At 41.3% G+C, this 25,920-nt stretch overlaps 1 protein-coding gene across 4 annotated transcripts in view; it reads left to right on the top strand.

The window, feature by feature from the left end:
* LOC139446034 (early endosome antigen 1-like) overlaps positions 1-20,755 on the top strand; it is a 57,432-nt gene extending 36,677 nt beyond the window's left edge. For all 4 annotated transcript variants that reach the window (XM_071227301.1, XM_071227300.1, XM_071227299.1 and 1 more), the window contains 13 exons: positions 1,867-1,914; positions 2,338-2,433; positions 5,908-5,997; positions 6,998-7,156; positions 8,647-8,736; positions 9,503-9,634; positions 10,290-10,385; positions 10,608-10,697; positions 11,670-11,853; positions 13,131-13,185; positions 13,822-13,942; positions 15,731-15,829; positions 17,107-20,755. In XM_071227301.1, coding sequence (XP_071083402.1) covers positions 1,867-1,914; positions 2,338-2,433; positions 5,908-5,997; positions 6,998-7,156; positions 8,647-8,736; positions 9,503-9,634; positions 10,290-10,385; positions 10,608-10,697; positions 11,670-11,853; positions 13,131-13,185; positions 13,822-13,942; positions 15,731-15,829; positions 17,107-17,235 — 1,389 coding nt within the window. In that variant the 3' untranslated portion in view covers positions 17,236-20,755. The remainder of the gene's footprint in view (positions 1-1,866; positions 1,915-2,337; positions 2,434-5,907; positions 5,998-6,997; positions 7,157-8,646; positions 8,737-9,502; positions 9,635-10,289; positions 10,386-10,607; positions 10,698-11,669; positions 11,854-13,130; positions 13,186-13,821; positions 13,943-15,730; positions 15,830-17,106) is intronic.
* The last annotated feature ends 5,165 nt before the right edge of the window (positions 20,756-25,920 follow it).

Raw genomic sequence — 25,920 nt, 5'->3', positions numbered from 1 at the left:
AGAACTGGTCCATTTGTCATGTCCAGAGCTGGTTCATTTGTCATGTCCAGAGCTGGTTCATTTGTCATGTCAAAGAACTGGTTCATTTGTCATGTCCAAGAACTGGTTCATTTGTCATGTCCTAGAGCTGGTTCATTTGTCATGTCCTAGAGCTGGTTCATTTGTCATGTCCAAGAGCTGGTTCATTTGTCATGTCCAAGAGCTGGTTCATTTGTCATGTCCTAGAGCTGGTTCATTTGTCATGTCCAAGAACTGGTTCATTTGTCATGTCCAAGAACTGGTCCATTTGTCATGTCCAGAGCTGGTTCATTTGTCATGTCCAGAGCTGGTTCATTTGTCATGTCCAAGAACTGGACCATTTGTCATGTCCAAGAACTGGTTCATTTGTCATGTCCAAGAAGTGGTTCATTTGTCATGTCCTAGAGCTGGTTCATTTGTCATGTCCTAGAGCTGGTTCATTTGTCATGTCCAAGAGCTGGTTCATTTGTCATGTCCAAGAGCTGGTTCATTTGTCATGTCCTAGAGCTGGTTCATTTGTCATGTCCAAGAACTGGTTCATTTGTCATGTCCAAGAACTGGTCCATTTGTCATGTCCAGAGCTGGTTCATTTGTCATGTCCAGAGCTGGTTCATTTGTCATGTCCAAGAACTGGACCATTTGTCATGTCAAAGAACTGGTTCATTTGTCATGTCCAGAGCTGGTTCATTTGTCATGTCCAAGAACTGGTTCATTTGTCATGTCCTAGAGCTGGTTCATTTGTCATGTCCAAGAGCTGGTTCATTTGTCATGTCCAGAGCTGGTTCATTTGTCATGTCCAAGAACTGGTCCATTTGTCATGTCCAAGAGCTGGTCCTAGAGCTGGTTTGTTTTTCATGTCCAAGAACTGGTTCATTTGTCATGTCCAAGAGCTGGTCCTAGAGCTGGTTTGTTTTTCATGTCCAAGAACTGGTTCATTTGTCATGTCCAAGAGCTGGTCCTAGAGCTGGTTTGTTTTTCATGTCCAAGAACTGGTTCATTTGTCATGTCCAAGAGCTGGTCCTAGAGCTGGTTTGTTTTTCATGTCCAAGAACTGGTTTATTTGTCATGTCCAAGAGCTGGTCCTAGAGCTGGTTTGTTTTTCATGTCCAAGAACTGGTTCATTTGTCATGTCCCAGAGCTGGTTCTTTTGTCATGTGCAAGAGCTGGTTCATTTGTCATGTCCTAGAGCTGGTTCATTTGTCATGTCCAAGAACTGGTTCATTTGTCATGTCCTAGAGCTGGTTCTTTTGTCATGTCAGTCAGAATCGTACAATGGACTCTGCATTCAGCAGGGTTTTCTGATGATTCCCATTCCTGGTGTTCCTGGCTGCAGTCTGCGACACCCATTCCTGGTGTTCCTGGCTGCAGTCTGTGACACCCATTCCTGGTGCTCCTGGCTGCAGCCTGCGACACTCATTCCTGGTGTTCCTTGCTGCAGTCTGCGACACCCATTCCTGGAGCTCCTGGCTACAGTCTGCAACACCCATGCCTGGTGCTCCTGGCTGCAGTCTGCGACACCCATTCCTGGAGCTCCTGGCTACAGTCTGCTACACCCATTCCTGGTGCTCCTGGCTGCAGCCTGCGACATCCATTCCTGAAGCTCCTGGTTGGTGTCTGTGAGACCCATTCCTGGAGCTCCTGGCTGCAGTCTGCGACACCCATTCCTGAAGCTCCTGGTTGGTGTCTGTGAGACCCATTCCTGGTGCTCCTGGCTGCTATGTTACATTGCTGCTGATGTGGAATAAAGCCTAAGTCAGTCAGTCCCTTCCTTCTCATGGCTGTGTTACACAAGCGCCTTTTGTAATCAGTTGAAAAGTTGTATTTGATGGTTTCTTATTGTCTTTTCAGGAATCTGTGAAAGCAAAAGCATCTGAGATTGTAGATTTGAACAAGAAGGTAACTGGTTTTTTCTTGTTTATTTACAGTGAATCATCTTGTGCTCATATATTGGAGCATATGTGTGGACAAAAAGTAGTTTCAAGCACCAAACTAACCCTATTGAGTAGTTTGGGAAATCTGTTTGCATAATAAAATGGATCATTTGTTGCAAAAAACATTTGATGATCAATTAATGATGGTCATAAAACTGAAAGATTTTTATTCTCATTTTGCCTGAGCCTATCATCCTGGCTATGTGGTATGGCTAGCACCACATGCTTATGTCTGTAACTTTCATGGCTTGTTGCAGAGTGGCGAGAAAAATATTCAAAATAAATTCCCTGCCTTGTCATTTTTGAAAAGATTAAAATATTTCCTAATTGTTATATCTTTGCATAGGAAATGTCACTGTTTTTCTCAAATTTGCTTTCCACTTTATAGATCAGTGATCTGGACAGTAGATGCACAGAGCTTGATGGTGTGAAGACAGATCTCCAGAGGCAGCTGACTGAACTAAAGAACCAGCTCAACATACAGGTGAGACACTCATTGTTCCACAGGTCAGACACTCATTGTTCTATAGGTGAGACACTCATCGCTCCACAGGTCAGACCTCATTGTTCTATAGGTGAGACACTCATCGTTCCACAGGTCAGACCTCATCGTTCTATAGGTGAGACACTCATTGTTCCACAGGTCAGACCTCATCGTTCTATAGGTGAGACACTCATTGTTCCACAGGTCAGACCTCATTGTTCTATAGGTGAGACACTCATTGTTCCACAGGTCAGACCTCATCGTTCTATAGGTGAGACACTCATTGTTCCACAGGTCAGACCTCATCGTTCTATAGGTGAGACACTCATTGTTCCACGGGTCAGACCTCATCGTTCTATAGGTGAGACACTCATTGTTCCACGGGTCAGACCTCATCGTTCTATAGGTGAGACACTCATTGTTCCACGGGTCAGACCTCATCGTTCTATAGGTGAGACACTCATTGTTCCACGGGTCAGACCTCATCGTTCTATAGGTGAGACACTCATTGTTCCACAGGTCAGACCTCATCGTTCTATAGGTGAGACACTCATTGTTCCACAGGTCAGACCTCATTGTTCTATAGGTGAGACACTCATTGTTCCACAGGTCAGACCTCATTGTTCTATAGGTGAGACACTCATTGTTCCACAGGTCAGACCTCATCGTTCTATAGGTGAGACACTCATTGTTCCACAGGTCAGACCTCATCGTTCTATAGGTGAGGCACTCATTGTTCCACAGGTCAGACCTCATCGTTCTATAGGTGAGACACTCATTGTTCCACAGGTCAGACCTCATCGTTCTATAGGTGAGACACTCATTGTTCCACAGGTCAGACCTCATCGTTCTATAGGTGAGACACTCATTGTTCCACAGGTCAGACCTCATCGTTCTATAGGTGAGACACTCATTGTTCCACAGGTCAGACCTCATCGTTCTATAGGTGAGACACTCATTGTTCCACAGGTCAGACCTCATTGTTCTATAGGTGAGACACTCATTGTTCCACAGGTCAGACCTCATCGTTCTATAGGTGAGACACTCATTGTTCCACAGGTCAGACCTCATCGTTCTATAGGTGAGACACTCATTGTTCCACAGGTCAGACCTCATTGTTCTATAGGTGAGACACTCATTGTTCCACAGGTCAGACCTCATTGTTCTATAGGTGAGACACTCATTGTTCCACAGGTCAGACCTCATTGTTCTATAGGTGAGACACTTATTGCTGTACAGGTCAGACCAAGTTATCGGGATCCGTGCCCAAGAGATGGTAATCATCTGACTTTTTGAATCCAAAAATCAATGTACAACTAATAACAGGTGAAAAACCATGATGAATAGAATGACCTTGAAACAAGTTCTGTGATAAAGCGTTGCAGAGACATACAGGACAATATGCTTAAAGAGAAATGCACTGCCACCGTGGTCTAGTGGATAGAGCGTCTGCCTGGAGAGCGGAAGTTTGGTGGTTTGATCCCTGAACACATCATTCCAAAAGGCATGGTACTTCTAGTTACTCTGCCTTTCACTCGGTTTTGAGGGGATAAAAGAAGGACTGGTCAGCTCGGAGTCATTTAAATGTAGGGTATCCATGTTAAACTGCAGCATGATATCTCACACACATACACACAAGATCTTCCACATCAAACAACCTACATTTAATGTTTTTAAATATAGTTTAAAGTTCAAAGTTTATAGTACAGTATAAGGCTTTGACCTTGTTTATTTTCTAGATGAATTCAGCATAAGAATGGGAAAGCATGCTCAAGAGGAAAGGTTTAAGATGAAGTTTGCTTACTCTGCATTATTTACAAGATGGCGATTTTCCCCAAAACTTGTAACCACAAATGGGGTGTGTGGTGCACATTATTCCCAAGTGCGCTTTATTATCAAGAAAATATGCTCTTTTACAGAAGGCAGACCATTGGTTAGCTTAGGTTTAATGTCTGAATGTTTCCTCGTCTATTCACTTGTCAGTGTTGCATGTGTTGGTCTATTCACTTGTCAGTGTTAGGGTCTATTCACTTCTCAGTGTTGCATGTATTGGTCTATTTACTTGTCAGTGTTAGGGTCTATTCACTTCTCAGTGTTGCATGTGTTGGTCTATTCACTTGTCAGTGTTGCATGTGTTGGTCTATTCACTTGTCAGTGTTAGGGTCTATTCACTTGTCAGTTTTGCATGTATTGGTCTATTCACTTGTCAGTGTTGCATGTGTTAGTCTATTCACTTGTCAGTGTTACATGTATTGGTCTATTCCTTTGTCAGTGTTGATTGTATTCCGACATGTTGACCTGTGTAGGTTGTATTCCGACATGTTGACCTGTGATGGTTGTATTCCGACCTGTTGACCTGTGTTGATTGTATTCTGACATGTTGACCTGTGTTGATTGTATTCCGACCTGTTGACCTGTGTTTGTTGTATTCTGACCTGTTGACCTGTGATGGTTGTATACCGACATGTTGACATCTGTTAGTTGTATTCCGACCTGTTGACCTGTGTTGGTTGTATTCCGACCTGTTGACCTGTGTTGGTTGTATTCCGACATGTTGACCTGTGTTGGTTGTATTCCTACCTGCCTACCTGTGTTGGTTGTATTCCGACCTGTTGACCTGTGTTGGTTGTATACCGACATGTTGACTTGTGTTGGTTGTATACCGACATGTTGACCTGTGTTGGTTGTATTCCGACCTGTTGACCTGTGTTGGTTGTATACCGATATGTTGACCTGTGTTGGTTTTATTCCGACCTATTGACCTGTGTCGGTTGTATTCCGACATGTTGACCTGTGTTGGTTGTATACCGATATGTTGACCTGTGTTGGTTGTATACCGACATGTTGACCTCTGTTAGAGATATTCAGACATGTTGACCTGTGTTTGTTGTATTCCGACCTGTTGACCTGTGATGGTTGTATACCAACATGTTGACCTCTGTTAGTTGTATTCCGACCTGTTGACCTGTGTTGGTTGTATTCCGACCTGTTGACCTGTGTTGGTTGTATTCTGACCTGTTGACCTGTGTTGGTTGTATACCGACATGTTGACCTGTGTTGGTTGTATTCCAACCTGTTGACCTGTGTTGGTTGTATACCGATATGTTGACCTGTGTTGGTTGTATTCCGACATGTTGACCTGTGATGGTTGTATACCGACATGTTGACCTGTGTTGGTTGTATTCCGACATGTTGACCTGTGTTGGTTGTATTCAGACATGTTGACCTGTGTTGGTTGTATTCCGACCTGTTGACCTGTGTTGGTTTTATTCCGACCTGTTGACCTGTGTTGGTTTTATTCCGACATGTTGACCTTTGTTGGTTTTATTCCGACATGTTGACCTGTGTTGGTTGTACTCCGACCTGTTGACCTGTGTTGGTTGTATTCCGACCTGTTGACCCCTGTTTGTGTGTTCAGACATGTTGACCAGTGTTTGTGTGTTCCAACCTGTTGACCTGTGTTTGTGTGTTCAGATTACTGAGAAGACCAGTGTACAGAAGGACATGCAGGAGAGTGTGGCCAGCAAGGAGAGGGAGAACACCGACCTGCAGACACAAGTACAGGTGGGAGGAACTACAGTCATAGTGTAGACTCAGGGCTGTAATAGGTGCTGTGGATGAATTGGCTGAAGAATGTGTGCTGGTTAGAATGTGCAAGCATATTTGTGTCCTGCCACTTGATAGCTTTTCTAAAACATGAGGCAGCTGGTGTAAATGGAGACCTGTATGAGTTCCTGTTTCCATAGTAAATAATAATATACGGGACTACATGAACACCTGAGAGAGACAGTGAATGCCTTTGACAGACTATGAACACCTATGACAGGGTATGAACACCACTGACAGACTATTAACATCTGTTAGAGACTATGAATATCTATAGGAGACTATGAACACCAGTGACAGACTATGAACACCAGTGACAGACTATGGATACCAGTTACAGACTATGAACACCAGTGAGAGACAATGAACACCAGTGACAGACTATGAACACCAGTGAGAGACTGAACATCTAAGACAGTCTATGAACATCAGTTACTGACTATGAACACCAGTGACAGACTATGGATACCAGTGACAGACTATGAACACCAATGACAGACTATGAACACCAATGACAGACTATGAACACCAGTGACAGACTATGAACACCAGTGACAGACTATGAACACCAGTGACAGACTATGAACACCAGTGACAGACTGAACATCTAAGACAGACTATGAACACCAGTGACAGACTGAACATCTAAGACAGACTATGAACACCAGTGACAGACTATGAACACCAGTGACAGACTATGAACACCAGTGAGAGACAATGAACACCAGTGACAGACTATGAACACCAGTGAGAGACAATGAACACCAGTGACAGACTATGAACGCCAGTGACTGACTATGAACACCAGTGACAGACTATGAACACCAGTGACAGACTATGAATGTCAGTGACTGACTATGAACACCAGTGACAGACTATGAACGCCAGTGACAGGCTATGAACGCCAGTGACTGAGTATGAACGCCAGTGACTGAGTATGAACGCCCTCTGCCAACAGACTCTGACCAGCAAGTCCGGGGCCCTGGAGAAGAGCGTGGAGGAGTTGCGGACGTCGCTGCGTGAGGGGGAGGAGAAGCAGAAGCAACTGCAGGAGGACATAGCCAAGGCCAGGGACAGGGAGAAGGAGCTCAACAACTCCTTCGAGGAACTTAGCGAGGTAAGTGCCAAACAAATAAGCTGTTACAAAATTGTTGTCTTTGTCTCTGTTGAAACCATGACTGTGTGTGGAATTCTGTTATCTCCTCGTGTCCATCGTCAATACAGGTTTGTGTACACTACGAACGTGTGAAACCAATTTCTGGTGTTTCCCACTGTGATATTGCTGGAATATTGCTAAAAACGGTCATACTCACTCACTCACTCACTCACTCACTTGCTTGTATACACTACATTCCTCCTTCACCTGTGAATACATCATCAGTACAGGTTTGTATACACTACGTTCCTCCTTCACCTGTGAATACATCATCAATACAGGTTTGTATACACTACATTCCTCCTTCCTCTGTGAATACATCATCAATACAGGTTTGTATACACTACATTCCTCCTTCCTCTGTGAATACATCATCAATACAGGTTTGTATACACTACGTTCCTCCTTCACCTGTGAATACATCATCAATACAGGTTTGTATACACTACATTCCTCCTTCACCTGTGAATACATCATCAATACAGGTTTGTATACACTACATTCCTCCTTCCTCTGTGAATACATCATCAATACAGGTTTGTATACACTACATTCCTCCTTCACCTGTGAATACATCATCAGTACAGGTTTGTATACACTACGTTCCTCCTTCACCTGTGAATACATCATCAATACAGGTTTGTATACACTACATTCCTCCTTCCTCTGTGAATACATCATCAATACAGGTTTGTATACACTACATTCCTCCTTCCTCTGTGAATACATCATCAATACAGGTTTGTATACACTACGTTCCTCCTTCACCTGTGAATACATCATCAATACAGGTTTGTATACACTACATTCCTCCTTCACCTGTGAATACATCATCAATACAGGTTTGTATACACTACGTTCCTCCTTCACCTGTGAATACATCATCAATACAGGTTTGTATACACTACGTTCCTCCTTCACCTGTGAATACATCATCAATACAGGTTTGTATACACTACATTCCTCCGTCACCTGTGAATACATCATCAATACAGGTTTGTATACACTACATTCCTCCTTCACCTGTGAATACATCATCAATACAGCAAAGTGGTCATATGGATTCATGGGTGATGAAGGAACTTGTGGATACAAACCTGTAAAATATTGACATCACAGATCATCTTTAACTTGATGATTTGTTATTTTGATTGTTTTTTGAAAGTGATGAGAATGGGGTTCTGATGGCAACATTTGTTTTTTTGTGTTTCATCACATACTACATGTATATTTTAATGATCTCATGAACGTAATAAAGTGATAGCTTCATATGTACAGAGCTCGCTACAAAAAGCTACAAGATTGCTGATGCGGTATTAAGCACTAATCACTCACTATGTACAGGGCATGATGTGTTTATGTCAGTGATCTCATACAGAGGCAGCTACACATGGATGGTGCATGCTAAGCTCCATGTTTGTTGTGATGTTAATGTGTGCTGCTCCCCCCAGGTGCGGACGGCCATGAATGGTCAAATGCTGAAGTTGGACACAGAGCTGAAGGAGACAACAGCGGTCAGAGACCAGCTGCAGAAGCAGAAGGTGAGATGGGGGAAGTGGCAGGTCGACTCTCATCCAGAACAGAGACTCATTGATTCCTAAAATGTGGAAGTCATTTTAGAAATAAATAAATTGTGGGATTTCATCGGATGATTGGCTAATCAAGCAATATCTTTTTTGCATTTGTATTTCCATAAACAAAAATAGGTCATGCACACTTGCGGACTTGTGTTTTTTGATTGGTGGGCAGGGCTTGAATTACTGTGCTGAGCGATGTCACCGATTTCATATCGTTGTCTACATGTGTTAATGATTAAATATGTAGTCTGTGAAGTTATTGTTGACTAATTTTAAAGACATTTTTTTTGTGAACGAGGTATTGATATGATGAGTTCATGGTGATCTGTGTACACACTAAACTATGATGTCCAGATTAGTGGCATGCATGAATAGGAGTATGTTTTGTAAAAACATGTTTATTTGTTTGTTGTTTAATGCCGCACTCAGCAATATTCCAGCTATATGATGGCGGTCTGTAAATAATCGAGTCTGGACCAGACAATCCAGTGATTGACATCATGAGCATCGATCTACACAATTGGGATACGATGACATTCATCTACCAAGTCAGCGAGCCTGACCACCTGATCCCGTTAGTCACCTCTTACGACAAGCATAGCCGTCTGTTATGGCAAGCATGGGTTGCGGAAGACCTGTTCTACCCCAGATCTTCATGGGTCTGTAAAGATTGTAAATTGATTGTGTTGATGAAACATATATGCAATAATTGGCATGATATTGTCTCCAGGACTCCCTCGAGGAAGAGTTGTCTGCCCTGAAGAAGGCGTTCGAGGAGACGAAAGAAGCATGTGTGTCATACAAGAAGGACAGAGAGTCCATGAAGGAACAGTTACAGACAGAACAGGAACAGAAGAAACAGGTTGACTCCTCAGGCACTCTACTTGTCTGTAGCATAGAGTTAGGCAAATAGCTGGTGGCACTTTACTTGTCTGTAGCATAGAGTTAGGCAAATAGCTGGTGGCACTTTACTTGCCTGTAGCATACAGTTAGGCAAATAGCTGGTGGCACTCTACTTGTCTGTAGCATACAGTTAGGCAAATAGCTGGTGGTACTTTACTTGTCTGAAGCATACAGTTAGGCAAATAGCTGGTGGTACTTTACTTGTCTGAAGCATACAGTTAGGCAAATAGCTACTCGTACACCACTCGTCTGGAGCAAACAGTTAAGCAAATAGCTAGTGGTACACCACTTGTCTGTAGCATTCAGTTAGGCAAATAGCTACTGGTACACCACTTGTCTGTAGCATAGAGTTAGGCAAATGGCTGGTGACCTCAACTTGCCTGTAGCTTACAGTCAGGCAAATAGCTGAAGGTGCTCTACTTGTTTGTGGCATACAGTTAGGCAAATAAGCTGGTGGTTCTTTACTTGTTTGTAGCATACAGTTAGGCAAATAGCTGGTGGTACTTTTCCTGCCTACAGCATACAGTTAGGCAAATAGCTAGTCATACTTTTCTTGCCTGTTAAACATTTGAGTTGTGACAAGGAACCTCATTATCGATGCTGCACTGTTGCAGGAGGTGTCGAGTCTGGAGGAAGCCAAGCAGATCCTCATCAACCAGAAGCTGGAGATTCAGGGCAAACTGGATTCCTTCGAGGAGCTGCTTGCACAGGTGGGTTGTAAGGAATGTATTGGCTCAGCACAACTACCTGTACCATAGTGCTCCTATTGTAGGCCCTAAAGTAATATAGGACTTCTTGCTTTGTGGATTGGCTCCCCAAAGAACGAGGGTGTAAACCTGATGTGATCAGCATACAGACATCACTGTGTCCTCTTTGTAAGAAGTGTCATGTAAGACTGTGTTAAATGTTTCTCCTCTCTCCTCTCTCCTCAGACGAAGAATGAAACTGAGAATGTGAAGTCCGAATCCTCCAATATTCAACAAATGCTGAGAGAGGAAAACTCAAGTCTTCAGACAAAACTGGTGTGTGGCACACTTTCTGTTCATTGAATTCAGCTGATTACCAGGGGATATAAGAAAACTGAAAACAGTAAAAATGTGCAGAATGGCACAAAAGTGTTGTAGCCTGAGAGTCAATCTCATTAAAATCAGATCTTAGTTCTTGTTATCGCTAAACAAAGATCTGAGGACATCCCATTACGGGTCACGTCAGAACGACCTTTCATCCAACCAATCAGAGTGTCGCTTACCAGATCATGAAAGTGACAGTCGGAATGAGTTTTCTAATCATGCAACCACGATATATTTAACACTAGGTATTCCGAGCGACAGTTACAGTTATGATTATATCCATTAAATTTAGGCCATCTATCAGCCATTCCAGAATGTTCTTCTCATCAGTTTGTATAATTTTTAGACGAGAATACGTCAAAATATGTTTTGAAGCATAGTCGCCAGTTTGAAACTAGTGTCGTAAAGCTTGAGAAAGCTGCCATCTGATTGGCCAATGTCGATTTTTTGTCAGTCATTTCATTGGTCAGTCAAAATTCGCGAAAGGTCGTTCTGACGTGACCTGTAATGGGACGTTCTCAGATCTTTGTTTAGCGGTAGCGAGGACTAAGATCTGATTTCAATGAGATTGCCTGAGAGTTTAAGATAATATTTTCCAAAAGTAGAAATAAGATGTGTCAACGAGTGAGTGAGTGAGTGAGTATGGTTTTACGCAGATTTTAGCAATATTCCAAGAAATGTCACGGCAGGGGACACCAGAAATGGGCTTCACACATTGTACCCATGTTGGAAATCGACCCCGGGTTTCTGCATGACGACCTGACAGCCCCAAAATGCTTTCAAGTTTTGTTGATTCATCAAGGCAACTGTATGTACTCTCCCTGATTCAAGTGTCACATTGTTGGATTAAACAAATCAATGAATGACTTAACACAACCAATAATGAATATCAACAGACACTAACTAACCATACCTGTGTCGTAGGCTACTGAGCAAGAAGGACGTGAGACGTTGCAGAAGCAGAAGGATGAGGACGAGGCTCGGTATGAGATGCAGCTGTCTGTGCTCAACGAAAACCTGACCACTGTCCGGTCAGACCTGACGGTCAACCAGCAGAATGTGGAGGACCTCACCAGGATCAACGACGAGCTGAGGGGGGAGAAGCTAGGTTCGTGGCATCCTTAGAATAAATTATACCGGGGTTAACAATTAGTCTAGGAAGTTAAAGTATCTTCTACCAGTGGTTAGCGAATAGTCTAGGAATTTAGAACAACTTATATGTAACGGAGGTTTACAAAATGTCTAGGAATTTAGAATAACGTATACCAGGATTTAACAATTAGTCTAGGAATTTAGAATAACGTATACCAGGAGTTAACAATTAGTCTAGGAAGTTAAATAACTTATTCCAGGAGTTAACAATTAGTCTAGGAAGTTAAAATAACTTATTCCAGGAGTTAACAATTAGTCTAGAAAGTTAAAATAACTTATTCCAGGAGTTAACAATTAGTCTAGGAAGTTAAAATAACTTATTCCAGGAGTTAACAATTAGTCTAGGAAGTTAAAATAACTTATTCCAGGAGTTAACAATTACTGGGTAGTCCAGGAATTTAGAATAACTTATAGTTAATTAATAGTCTAGGAATTTAGAATAACAGTTATTTATACATGTAGTTAACAAATAGTCCAGACAATTTTCACTTCTTCATAATCAGTGTTGTTGTTTTGAAGTACTTGCAGAACATGTCAAACACTACAGAACATCTTCAAAGCCTTGAACAATTCTAGAGAACTGAAATTCATATTTTAGTCCAATGTGGTGTGGGAGCCATGTGTCAGATCCAGGTGCTGACAGAATTTAGATTTGAAGAAAGTTAACATCTACGATCATAATGCATGTGCACTCCCCAACAGCTTTTCAATAGCATGATATTTTGACCAAATCGGTCATATGATTTCCTATGAAAGTACTACTGATAGATCATTTAGGTTGAATGATGTTAGATTATTTTAGATTTCATATATAGGCATAAGCAATATGTCAGACAGATCCTTCTTCTGTGTGATCCTGTAACGCTCCCTGAACATATCCATAGATTCTTTTGTCATCCTATGTGTTGTGTATCAACACTTATCATTGTCTTAACACTTATTGAGTGTATTGCTTTTGAGACGCTCCCCATATTGCTATGAAGTCTGCTGAGATATTGCAGATGTCGCAAGACTTGTTCCCCGAATAAATCAGTTGTAAAGTGCTCCCCAGGCCAAGTTCGTCATGCCCTCAACTCCGGGATAGTTTCTCGTCAAGTTAAGTTATTTATTAATTTAGCGGTGGAACATAACACTATGTGTCAAGGCCGCCTTTAGTTTTGCAAGTCAGCCAGTATCTGTCTCGTGTGCATGTTAGAAATGACAGACTCACGTTACATTACCTTTCTGTTTCAGAACTGGAGGCCAAACTGGAAAACAATAATGAAGAAAGAAGGATGCTTGTTGAGAGGTCAGTTTTTATTTTGCATGCATTGCCTGTGGTAGGGTGTCCAAGCTATTTTTGTACAGTCCTCCCTGTATAATGCCACCCTTTGTCTAGCGGGATATATGGCATTATAACCAGGGTGGCGTTATAACCGAAAACTGGCTTACTGATAGGATATATCAGTAAGGATGGCCTCTTAGGGATGTGGATTTTCAGTTCCTACTACAGGACCCGTTTTTTCGTGTGCGTGGGCAAAGTCACTGAAGCGCGTGTAAAAAGACTTTCATATATAGAAGATTAGATAAAAACCCAAACCCATTCGTTCAATCCAAGCTGTTTAGTCAAACAGGACTTCATCAAGTACATTGCCAACCCTGAAGTACTGTAGAATTGTACTAATGTATGCAGTGCGGTTTCCGGACCCCTGGTATGCACATAATCTGAATGAGGACAGCATGGAATGAGCTTCACACAATATGATTCTACCTAGGTGTACTGCTTGAGTGAGTGAGTGAGTGAGTATTGTTTTACGCTGCTTTTTGCAATATTCCAGCAATATCACACTGGGGGACACTAGAACTGATCTTCACACATTTTACCCATGTTGGGAACCAAACCTGGCATAAATATTATAAATATGATTATGCTCTGTGTTTGCAGGTGCTTGACCAGTGAGAAGGAGTGCGAGAAGTTGAGGGAGAAAGTGACGGAAACGCGACGGAAGTTAGATGATACCCAGGCTGCCCTGCATGAACTCGGCCGAGAGAACCAGTCACTCCAGGTACAGTGAGTCAGTCAGTCAGTGAGTGGGGTTTAAGGCCATTAGTAGCCTAGTGGTTAAAGGAGTGGGTAATCTGGACTGGGCCGAGAGAACCAGTCACTCCAGGTACAGTGAGTCAGTCAGTCAGTGAGTGGGGTTTAAGGCCATTAGTGGTTAAAGGAGCGGGTAATCTGGACTGGGCCGAAAGAACCAGTCACTCCAGGTACAGTGAGTCAGTCAGTGAGTGGGGTTTAAGGCCATTAGTAGCCTAGTGGTTAAAGGAGCGGGTAATCTGGACTGGGCCGAGAGAACCAGTCACTCCAGGTACAGTGAGTCAGTCAGTCTGTGAGTGGGGTTTAAGGTCATTAGTAGCCTAGTGGTTAAAGGAGCGGGTAATCTGGACTGGGCCGAAAGAACCTGTCACTCCAGGTACAGTGAGTCAGTCAGTGAGTGGGGTTTAAGGCCATTAGTAGCCTAGTGGTTAAAGGGGCAGGTAATCTGGACTGGGCCGAGAGAGCCAGTCACTCAAGGTACAGTCAGTCAGTCAGTCAGTGGGGTTTAACACCATTAGTAGTAGTATACCAGTTGTATCATGGCGTGACAGTTTGATGTGAGAGGAAAGCCTGAAGTGATGCAGGTCTCAGACGTTTACCACTTTCGTGAAAGCCATGAGCTTGGGTATGATGCCGACAATCCTGGAAACAATATTGGGGGACCCAGGATTTGAACCCACAATCATAGGTTTCTGGTGTGCCTAAGGGACGCAACTCTGATTCGCGATGCCTTAGAATAATGGGCCACCCGTGCCCCCTCCACAGGTGCAGACTATGACTGTTCTGTTTGAGCTTGCTAACAGCCATGTAGTTAAAAGGGGAGGGGGGGTATCCTAGTGGTTAAAGGGGCGGATAGTCTGAACTGGGCAGAGAGAACCAGTCCCTACAGGTACAGTGAGTCAGTCAATCAGTCAGTGGGGTTTAAGGCCATTAGTAGCCTAGTGGTTAAAGGAGCGGGTAATCTGGACTGGGCAGAGAGAACCAGTCCCTACAGGTACATACTGCTACTGTTCTGTTTGAGCTTGCTTGCAGCCATGTAGTTAAAAGGGGAGGGGGGGGGTATCCTAGTGGTTAAAGGGGTGGATAGTCTGAACTGGGCAGAGAGAACCAGTCCCTACAGGTACATACTGCAACTGTTCTGTTTGAGCTTGCTAACAGCCATGTAGTTAAAAGGGAAGGGGGGGCGTATCCTAGTGGTTAAAGGTACGGGTAGTCTGAACTGGGCAGAGAGAACCAGTCCCTACAGGTACATACTGCAACTGTTCTGTTTGAGCTTGCTTGCAGCCATGGTATCACACAGGTGTGTTGACAGACACAGTACTGTATTTTGTGGTCCTGCTGTTGCCCAGTAGCTCATGCTTGTCGTGAGAGCTAACAAAAATGGGTATCCTGTGGTCAAGCTCCTGGACTTGTCTGACTGCGTGTCATCTCAGCCTGATTGTGTGGATCATTGCTCATGCTTCTAGCCACCAGTTATCCTTGTCCTGGTTGGATAAGGTACAAGCTGTCATGATATTGCTGCAATATTTCCTGACTGCAGCATTCAGCATCGCTCCCTCCGCTCAGCTCTGCTCTGCTCTGCTCTGCTCTGCTCTGCTCTGCTCTTCTCCATTCAAATTGCTACATCTACCCACCAAAAACCAACTTCCTCCCTCACACCACGGAACTAATGAATCAATCAATCCTGTAGTCACATCTATTTCCACATTGGCTTTCTGTCACAAATTCTGTGAATGGAAACAATGCCTTGTTTCAGATCGTGAGCACAAAGGTCCAGAACAGGAAGTGGGCGGATGACAGCCAGGTGACGGACTGCATGGGGTGTTCCAAGGCCTTCTCCATGACTGTGCGCAAGGTATGTAGCTCACCACGACACTAACGCTCATAATAACTGTACTGTACATGGGAAATTCACAAAACTAGGAATGTAAATGCAAGTGTACTCTGAAAATAATTGAGTGAGTATGGTTTTATGCCGCTTCTAACAATATTCCAGCAATAGCACGGCAGGGGACACCAGAAATGAGCTTCACACATTGTGCCCGTGACGAGCAAAGGCTTTAAGCACTAGGCTACCCCACCGCCCTACTGAAAATACCATTAGACCACTTACCACTCAAAAGTATCCGCATCACATTCCCTAAAACAGTCTGTGCCAAAAGCTTTTGAGACTACGAGCCCAGTTTGGCTCTTTGCATTATTTTGAGTTTAGTGTTATAATGTTTTATTGGGGCGGTCGGGTAGCCTAGTGGTTAAAGCGTTCGCTCGTCACGCCGAAGACCCGGGTTCGATTCCCGACATGGGTACAATGTGTGAAGCCCATTTCTAGTGTCCCCCGCCGTGATATTGCTGGAATATTGCTAAAAGCGGCGTTGAATCAAACTCACTCACTCACTATAATGTTTTATTACCTGAGCTTACTAGACCTAACAGAAGTTTGCTGGTCTTGGGCTTCGGGCTAACGGCTTAAGTTGCAGTCGTAAGTGCCTGACATATTTGCAATTACAGGATCAGTGTGCATTCAAACTGCATTTTAGGACCCTGGGGAGGTACGAGATGTTTAAGGATTGATCGTGTCGTGTCATGACCATATTCAGTTTTATTTACCTTAATTCTGGAGGATGTTTTTGCCAAATTTTGTAATCCCCGTTTGTTTACTGTGAATAGAAAATACATATAACTGACATGTAGTTGTTAACAATATGGATTGTTGATAGCCATTTCTTAGTAGTTGCTGGATGACAAGGTAGACACAGTTGATGGATGACAACCTCCTAGCATACTTTTAGGGCAATGTTTCAGAAAAGATCCTTGTTACATTAACGTTGTCAGGCAAGACTGTCTTAATTGACAATGGTATTAGGTCCTATACCGAAATGTCGCTGTTATAGTATATAAAAGAAGTTGTTATCCATAAATTCTGTCTACATTAACAATATGTATGATATGTTTAGAAAATTGATTAATAAGGTGAACCTTTTTGCAATCAACAATGTTGTACATTAATAAAAATATATAAAACCCTAAATTCACGTAAAATCATCCCTTTGAAAAAATACCTGCTCTATTATAAACTCTATAATTGTAATTTCCCCAAAGTCATGTTTCACAACAATAATTTTCCCCTTCCAGCACCACTGTAGGAACTGTGGCAACATCTACTGCAATGAATGCTCCCAGAGGACAGCCACTGTGGCAGCCTCCAAGAAGCCTGTGAGAGTCTGTGAAACCTGCTACAATGAAGTGGTGAACAAGAGGTGACGCGGCAGCCACTGACATCCTCTCAAAGAATCCTCAGGCGTGATCGAGTGTTGCAGCCACCGAACAACCAGTAATATTCATAGTATTCTGGTTGACATGATACCAAATATATTTCTAAATTGGAAAAGAATGTCACTGACAAGTATTGTTTTTTGAAGACTTAATGTAGTGTTTTTGCTAGGGCTGGGACGATACACCAACTATGCAATCTGAAACGTATTACGATACTCGCATGTGCTCTTTTCTGTGTGAGCCCTGGTTTTCATAGACAGGATGTCCAAATTCCTGGCACGCTATCAATTTTACAGTTGGCAGTGTCAAGTATGGCGCAGTGGATGAAAATATTTACGTTTTCACTACTCAATTTCACTAGTAATTAGTGTTTGGTGTAACATTTAATAAGAATACTTTAAGGTAAAAATCAATACTTTTTACTTTGTGTGCGATTGTCATCGATACTTGTATCGAGAAGTAAAATATTGCGATCCACCGATGCATTGGTGTATTGTTCCACTACTAGTTTTTGCAGGACGAGTGAAGTCAGTATTGTTGATGAAGATTGTGTATTAAGAATCCATTGTACTGCTATTAGGGCTGGGACGAGTCCAAATTTACTACCCGGGTACCCAGCATCCAATTACCCAACCCTACCCGGGTACCCACTCTAGGTCTCAAGAGATACTAAATATCTGAGTGGGAATTTTTTTACCACAGCACTTGCAAAATGTATTTAGATACACGTATTAAACGATCTGGTCATGCATACACTGAAGATGACTTAAGTTACACATAGTTGTATCTTTATTCAACCATATGAAAAGTCAGAAGGAATGGGTGCATAGTCAGAAAGAAATGCAAATATTAGTGACTTTTTGTGTAACCATAGAGTTCTAGATAATTTTTGTCATTAAACAATATATCACATGACTAACCACGAGTCCGGATAGTCCTGTCGGTACCCGGGTCCTACTCAGTACCCACCCGATCCGGGTACCCGAGTTACCCGTCCGAGCCCTAACTGCTATATCACTAGCAAGGAGGTTGTTGAACATGTAGTTGAATCTACAGACTTGAGATGTGTGAAGATGATGTGACAGATCTCCTGTTCTGAGTTATTTTTTTAATATCTAACTAGGCCATAATGAATTAATAACGTGATAATTATGATGGTCAAACTTCAACTAACATATGATAATTTGTCACAATAAACTGCCTCTTTTTGAAACTTCTAAGCAAGGGTAAGAATCTTCCGCGGATCTGGGAATTTCCACGAATTTTAGTGACCACAAATTTTTTTAAATCTGACGGCTTCCTCCATAAACACCCCAATTTATGGACCACGCTCCATTGCTAATAAGTTTCAGCTGCAAAGGAAAATATCCATTCTCATTCCTGTATGAGATTTCTTTTCCCTAGAATGATTCTTTCAAGAAAATTAAAAACAAAATGTCTCAGACCTGCAAACTATGTCTCAAAGAACAATGGCTTAAGATTTAGGAATTAAATCATTGTGGCATTAGTCTCTTTCTTGAACACAACCATCGTCACTGTTGCAGTCTTTGACCAAGATTTGCTGATTAATACAGTATTCTACGTAATAAGCACCCAGGACACTCTCAAAAATAGAAATAGGGGGCTATCATTAGAATGTTATTTTGTTAAAAAAAAAAAGTTGAAAGATTGTAAATTTCGTGGTTTATGCTGACTGCCTGAAATGTTTGACAGATATATTTTTCCACAATTTAATTGTCCATAATTAAGGGTGCATATAACACGCAAGTGCGTATTATTCACGAATAAATAAGCCTTGTGTCCATTGATCAATCGGAAGGGGTGCTAATTGGGATTGTTCCCTAGCCAATATATGGCAAATATAGCCGTGGGCGCTTATTAGAGCGGGGAGCTTATTACGTCCACTACGTAAGTCCTGATTAAGAAACTATCAGTCTGCAGGTCACTTTCAGAAAGCCCCTACCATGCTGTAATGAGTTGAGGTTAGATACTAAATGTTTATCCCATGTAGTTTAGGAAATGAAGGATGTCGTTCTGAAATAGCCAAGCAAAGAGAACCATTCCAGATGTTACTGTCTTGAATTCCAATTCTGTTAGAAGTCCTGTTATCCCTGGCTGCTACATTCCTCACTATTCTGCTCTTAAATGTAACTCTCCTGACCTGCAGGAATCCCAAGTACTCATGTGAGGGTCGTTCTTACAACAGAACATCAAAAAATGGCTGCTTCAACTCTCATTCTACACACCTAAAACTCTCATACGACACAGCTACAACTCTCATACGACACACCTACAACTCTCATACGACACACTTACAACTCTCATACGACACACCTACAACTCTCATACGACACACCTACAACTCTCATACGACACACCTACAACTCTCATTCTACACAGACCTATTAATGTGGCATCAGATTGTCATCCTATTTGTCTCACTTCAAAACCAGCAACCATTTTCTTCAGGAGCCATGACAGCTATTCGTAATTATTATTTGAAACTGTAAAATTACTTATTCAAGAATTGAAGTCACAAAATTGCGTTTGGGCTTACGTGTTGAAAATACGCCTGAAAAATAAGTGACACATTGAATGCCGTCCCTGAAGCAGCTATGTGTTCCTCGTCTACAGTTGTGTTCCGACTATTTCCATTCCTTACATTCCGTTATGAATGTTAACCCAATAGCTTGTAAAGATTGTGTTGTATAACCTGCATATCTTAAACTGCATATCATATACACCCAACAGGATGCTTTATCATCCTCGAGTATCTTGTGTGTTATAATGCATTTCTGTATTGATATGTGCCATAGACACATTTGCCATCTCAGCTTTGATTTTAAAGTTACATCTTTTTACTCTCTCCTATCACTAACTTTGCCCAGAATTTCAAAATAACTGTCTGGTACGAGTGAGTCCTTGATAATATTATGTTCAATTAAATCAGGATACTGCAATAAGCATGGTAAGTGATTTTTTTTCCTGTGGTCATATGTTGAAATATTTGCTCTTGCAAAACAGTGAATTGAAGTAATATCTTGTTAATCTTGATACTGATTCTCTTCAAATGTATTATATCCTATGATGTATTGAGTGAGTTAAACTGGAAACCAAGTTTTGCTCAGGCCTGGTGCTATTGGGATTATTTCAGGAAGCTCTGTGTTAGAGCTGTAGACTGTTTGAAATGTCCTGTTAGGTTTTCTTTTGTTAATGGCATACTTAGTGGATGGTTATTTAGTTTTGAAAGAATGACAAGTCCATATGTTTTTTTAAAATGAGAAGTTTGTTAATTTCATTTCAATAATACACCATTTCAGTGTAACATCTGAGGCTGTTTTTCACCTTTATTGATCACAATTCATGTAGACAGTGTGGTTGGAAGCCTTCCCTGTTCGGACTCGTCCATAGATTTGGGTATAGGAATGGTGCTTTGAAAATCTTGCCATGTGATTTTAGTACAATTAACAGTTTATAATAGCAAGCCAGTCCCCTCCAAATCAACAGAGTTAGCATTCTAGCAGATGTACCGAGCAGGCCAGGTTCGTCTCACTTGGCACTTGACTCTCCCAACTGTATGGCAGTCATAGCATAGTTCCAGTGTTTTGTTCATGCAATGTCCATTTTTGTCACCTTTTACAAGGTTCCTGTTATTTATGCATTCTTGGGACAATATACAATTTCTATGCAGAGTTTTCTAACTATAGTGCATGGTGGTAGACTATGAACATTTGCTTTCAAGAAATAGCAGGTGTTAGGTGTTGCTGGGCCATAGCGATTGGATTCAGGTCTTGCTATGAGTCTAGAACTGTATCAATATTTTATGAAATTGACAATGTTGTGTTCGTTTTAAGAAATAGTAACTTCAATTCCGTGCTTTTCAATATGGTTTATGAGTTGTTTTTTTAAAATGATGTCCTGCAGTTTTAGGTTAATAATGGACATTTTTCATTAACTTTATTTCTGTCAACCTGGTTCTGGTTCAAACGTAATTCAAAATAGGGTAAGTAGGTTTTTCTTTCTTTTAAAAAAAATAAAAAGTGTCATCTGTTGTTGGAGACCTACTTTAGAGTTTGGTTGATATTTTTATCACATATTGTTACCCCTGAAAAAACCCGTTAGGGTTGTCAACATGAATAAGGGTTGTTGGGTAATTTGGACCACATCACTTTGTTGGTGTACAGGCGCTGGTTACTGCTTTGTTATATCAACCTCGCGTGTTTTGCTGAAATAATATTAGCCAATGCCATCCTTAATTGAAGAACTTTGTTTGTATGATTGTGAGATTATTGGAGTTGAGAATCATGAGTTTATGCAATTAAAGCACTCCAAACATGTGTCTTGCCAAGACTGGTACCAATGCACAGTGGAAACTCTCTTGTTGATTGCATGTTTGTTTCAGCACCAAGGGAACTGGTTGTGAACACTGTGGTGCAGGTTAACTCTATATGTAGTGCTGCCCTAGTGCAGGTTAACTCTATATGTAGTGCTGCCCTAGTGCAGGTTAACTCTATATGTAGTGCTGCCCTAGTGCAGGTTAACTCTATATGTAGTGCTGCCCTAGTGTAGGTGAACACTTTGTGTAGTGCTGCTGGTTTATCTAGTGTAAGTGAACACTGTTTTAGTGGTGCTCTGGTTAAGTGAACACTGTGTGTAGTGCTAGTTTAGTGTTAGTGAACACTGTTTTTTGCTGTTCTGGTTAAATGAACACTGTGTGTAGTGAAAGTTTAGGGTAAGTGAACACTGTTTTGTGCTGCTCTGGTTATATGAAGACTTTGTGTGTAGGGCACATATTTTTATCTATCCAATTTGGACCTTTTCATGTACTGACATGGTGAACGCTTTTGATAAAATGTAACACAGAGTGACATGTCTTGTATTCTAGACACATAGGTCAGTGTTTTTGTCTGCAGTTAGTGAAGCATTATGTTTGCTGATTCCGGCAATACCAAAAAGTATTATGTTGGTTCATCAAGTTCTAGAACTGAAGACAATGATGAATATGATCCCCAACACCGCAAAATCTACAATAGGAACTGACCATTTGATATTCCGTGCGTGTGTGCGTGCGTGCGTGCGTGCGTGCGTGCGTGTCAGTCATTATGAAATAAAATATAATACATTGTCCCAGGCAGACAAATATGTGGATTATTTATTGCCAAATACTGTTTCAATATAGATCTATTTTGGCTCATAGCTAAGCAGTGAAACATGTTTAATCAAGAACACCTCATAGATTTCTTAAAGAAAATACATCTCGTTTTGCACCTGAAGAAAGGTCGATTCTCCATACCATTTCCTAGGCCCCTACCCCCCAGAATATCAAATGGTCGGTCCCTTAATGACACCCCATCTATAAGTCTATAAGACAGTCTATGTATGATGAAAGAAATGACAGGTTACATAAACATGATAAGGAAATGATAGGACATGAAGCCAACTCTCCATATGCAGATTCAACTTGAACTTGAACGCAGTCAGCCATATTCACGGCCATTTGTAAGAAACCAGTGATTGATAGCTAGAAGAACTGTTCAAACCACCAGTGCACTTCACACAATGAGGCCAGGACATACATTGTGACCCCCAAATCCTCTTTTAGTTGGCTGTCAGCACCATACCTGTGCTCGTGGTTTCACCTAAGTGGTAAACGTCTGAGACCTGCATCACTTTGGGCTTTCCTCCCACATTAAGCTGACACGCCGTGATATAACTGGAATAATGTTAAAAGCGGCGTTAAACCCAACTCACTCACTCACTCACTCTTGTAGTTGGCTCTTGCCACAAGCAGGACTCCTTGAGAAGTAAACTTGGCTACTGAAAACCTAGTAGCTATACTTCAGTGAGAGTTGACTGTACTGTTGCCTTCATTCCAAAAGCATACTCTCGGAATAATATTAAATGGTTTAATGTTATATTGATTGTCAGTCACATGTCATGCCAATATTACAAATCAATATATGTACCTTATGTATATATCAGCGTTACTTTGAATGGAACTGAAGTATCTACACTTGATTATATGCTTAATCATTGTGTAGTGTCTCTACACTTAATGCTTGCTTGGATCTGAATTTTGTCGTTCATCGGATTATGACGATTTATGATTTGTGTTTGCTGTTAGTCCAGCCCAGTTGTCCCATATGTAATCACCATCTAATGACTGAAATGCATGAGTGATCCCAACAGTTTCACTCAAAACATTACATGTATATTATTCCTTCTCCACACAAGTATGTACTTTATTTCAGAAGGTTTGATAGCCACACTGGTCAAATGTTGCCATGGAAACACAGAGGCATCTTGTAAACAAAGTGTCCTGTAAACACAGATGGGTTCAAGATGTACAGAACTGCATTTGTATAATGTGGGATTGGCACATACTAGGAACAGTGCAAATGTGTTTGACAGGTAGTTTGCCACACAGAGCATGTAGGCGATATACACAGCTGGCAGCCACAGGCATGATTCTGGTGCCGGTGCCGGTGCCACTTTCACCCCTGCAAGAAATTGGACAGTGCCACTCATTCATATTGATTGTGGTCACAGTGCAGGTCTCTTCTGGTACCAGTTTTATCTGTAATCATGTTGGATGCCCAAACAATCTGCATCGTGACGTCCACTTAGTACCTTATCACATCCTTATGATTGCATCATCTGGGTTGGTGGAAGTCTTGTGGCCAAGGCATTGGTCAAGATGCCAAAGACCTAGTACCAGTATCACATCCTTATGATTGCATTATCTGGGTTGGTGGAAGTCTTGTGGCCAAGCTGTTGGTCAAGATGCCAAAGACCTAGTACCCGTTTCACATCCTTATGATTGCATTATCTGGGTTGGTGGAAGTCTTGTGGCCAAGCTGTTGGTCAAGATGCCAAAGACCTAGTACCCGTATCACATCCTTATGATTGCATCATCTGGGTTGGTGGAAGTCTTGTGGCCAAGCTGTTGGTCAAGATGCCAAAGACCTAGAACCAGTATCACATCCTTATGATTGCATCATCTGGGTTGGTGGTAGTCTTGTGGCCAAGGCATTGGTCAAGATGCCAAAGACCTAGTACCCGTATCACATCCTTATGATCGCATCATCTGGGTTGGTGGAAGTCTTGTGGCCAAGTGCGTAAAACAACACTCACTCATCATGACAGCCAAATTAATGTGCATCATGTTCTCCAGCTTGGTAAAACATGCTTTTGACGGGATCTGTCTGATGGCTCCAATTTTGACATGAGCTGCATGAAATATTCCAGGATCACGGAAGGACGAGTGTGGTAATCAGTCTGCCTTAATAAAGGACAGCTCGCAATGACCTTGGTATTAAAAAACCTTTCATGTCCTTCTTTAGTCTGTAGTATCATGCCTGCTATTCATTTTATGTAAACGTGATTGTATCATGTTGGTATGTTCTTAGACCGTTTCAATATTCTTGGTACCTGCTAGATATTTAACACCACATATCTTGGGGGAGGGAAAGGGAGAGCAGGGGTGCACATCCCGCCTTTTTGGAAATTTAGTCACTTGATCAGGTACTAAAAATAAACATATAAAAACACTGACTGACACATTTAAAGTCATTTTTGGATGTATAATATCTTTAAAAAAAACAATCCAATTTTTTCATATTGCTATAGTCAATCTGTCATGGCATGATAGATTGACTATGGTAATTACTAACATGAAGGAATTGGGTGTTCTTTGAGTAATCATTTTCATCAATTCATGAAGTTTCAGAATGTATATTGCCAAAAACTATACCCCTACTTTTCCAAAAAGCTGTATCAATGCTTGTTTTATGATAGTAACAGATGCTCTTACTTATGATTCGCTTTGGATTCGGTTTGTGCTTAACTAAAGTCAATTGATTTTTAGCAATATCTATGCTGCAATATTGATAACAGCAGCAAGAAGTCCACCCCAATGAGTTGAAGATGAATCAAGAGCTTACAATGAACAGTATGTGGCTACTGTATTGCTTATTATTATTATTATTACTATTATTACTATAGTTACTCTTCACTCTTGTATTCAATGGTCGGTGAAATGACTTATATACGAAGAGAAAGGTGCTGTTTGTAATCATGTAATCAGATGTGAATTTTTTTATGAATGTATTATTACTGGGTGATGTGATATACACTATTTACTGTTGTAAGACCGATTCAGTGAATTCTTGATTATGCATTAGGAAATTATTCCTTAATTTTGTTCAAGTTCCAACTAAAGGAATAAACTTCCAATACAGATCACAGAACATATGCGGAACAAAATTAGGATCTCGAATGTTTTGGGGGATATTTTTATGAAATATTGTCTTCGTTACAAAACAATATTCATGCTAGCTAACTTTCTTTCTTGAGTATAATTACGATTTTTGGTATTTAAATGAACAGCTTTTTATTTATTGCGCTGACTTAAAGATAAAGTCATTCTTGTCTTGCTCAAGCTGTGTTGATCAAGGTTCATTTGAATTGGGTTGTTCCTGTGTTATTTTAAGATTTGTTTTACAGTTATGCGAAGATAACTGTTCAGTCAGTACACATTATGACTTGTTGTCTCTGTACATTCTGTTGACATAATATATCCTGTTTGTAACCTCATAGCCTTACCTTATATTTTACATAAATTTACAAATTATGAAATAAAAATACTTCAACCAATTTTACAGTTGTCTTTAT

This window comes from Haliotis cracherodii, unplaced genomic scaffold (genome assembly GCF_022045235.1).
Source record: "Haliotis cracherodii isolate W230 unplaced genomic scaffold, xgHalCrac1.p SCAF_6, whole genome shotgun sequence".
Classification (NCBI taxonomy): Eukaryota; Metazoa; Mollusca; class Gastropoda; order Lepetellida; family Haliotidae; genus Haliotis; species Haliotis cracherodii.
The sequence above is the reverse complement of the archived record's forward strand: the minus strand, read 5'-3'. Positions and strand labels throughout refer to the sequence as shown.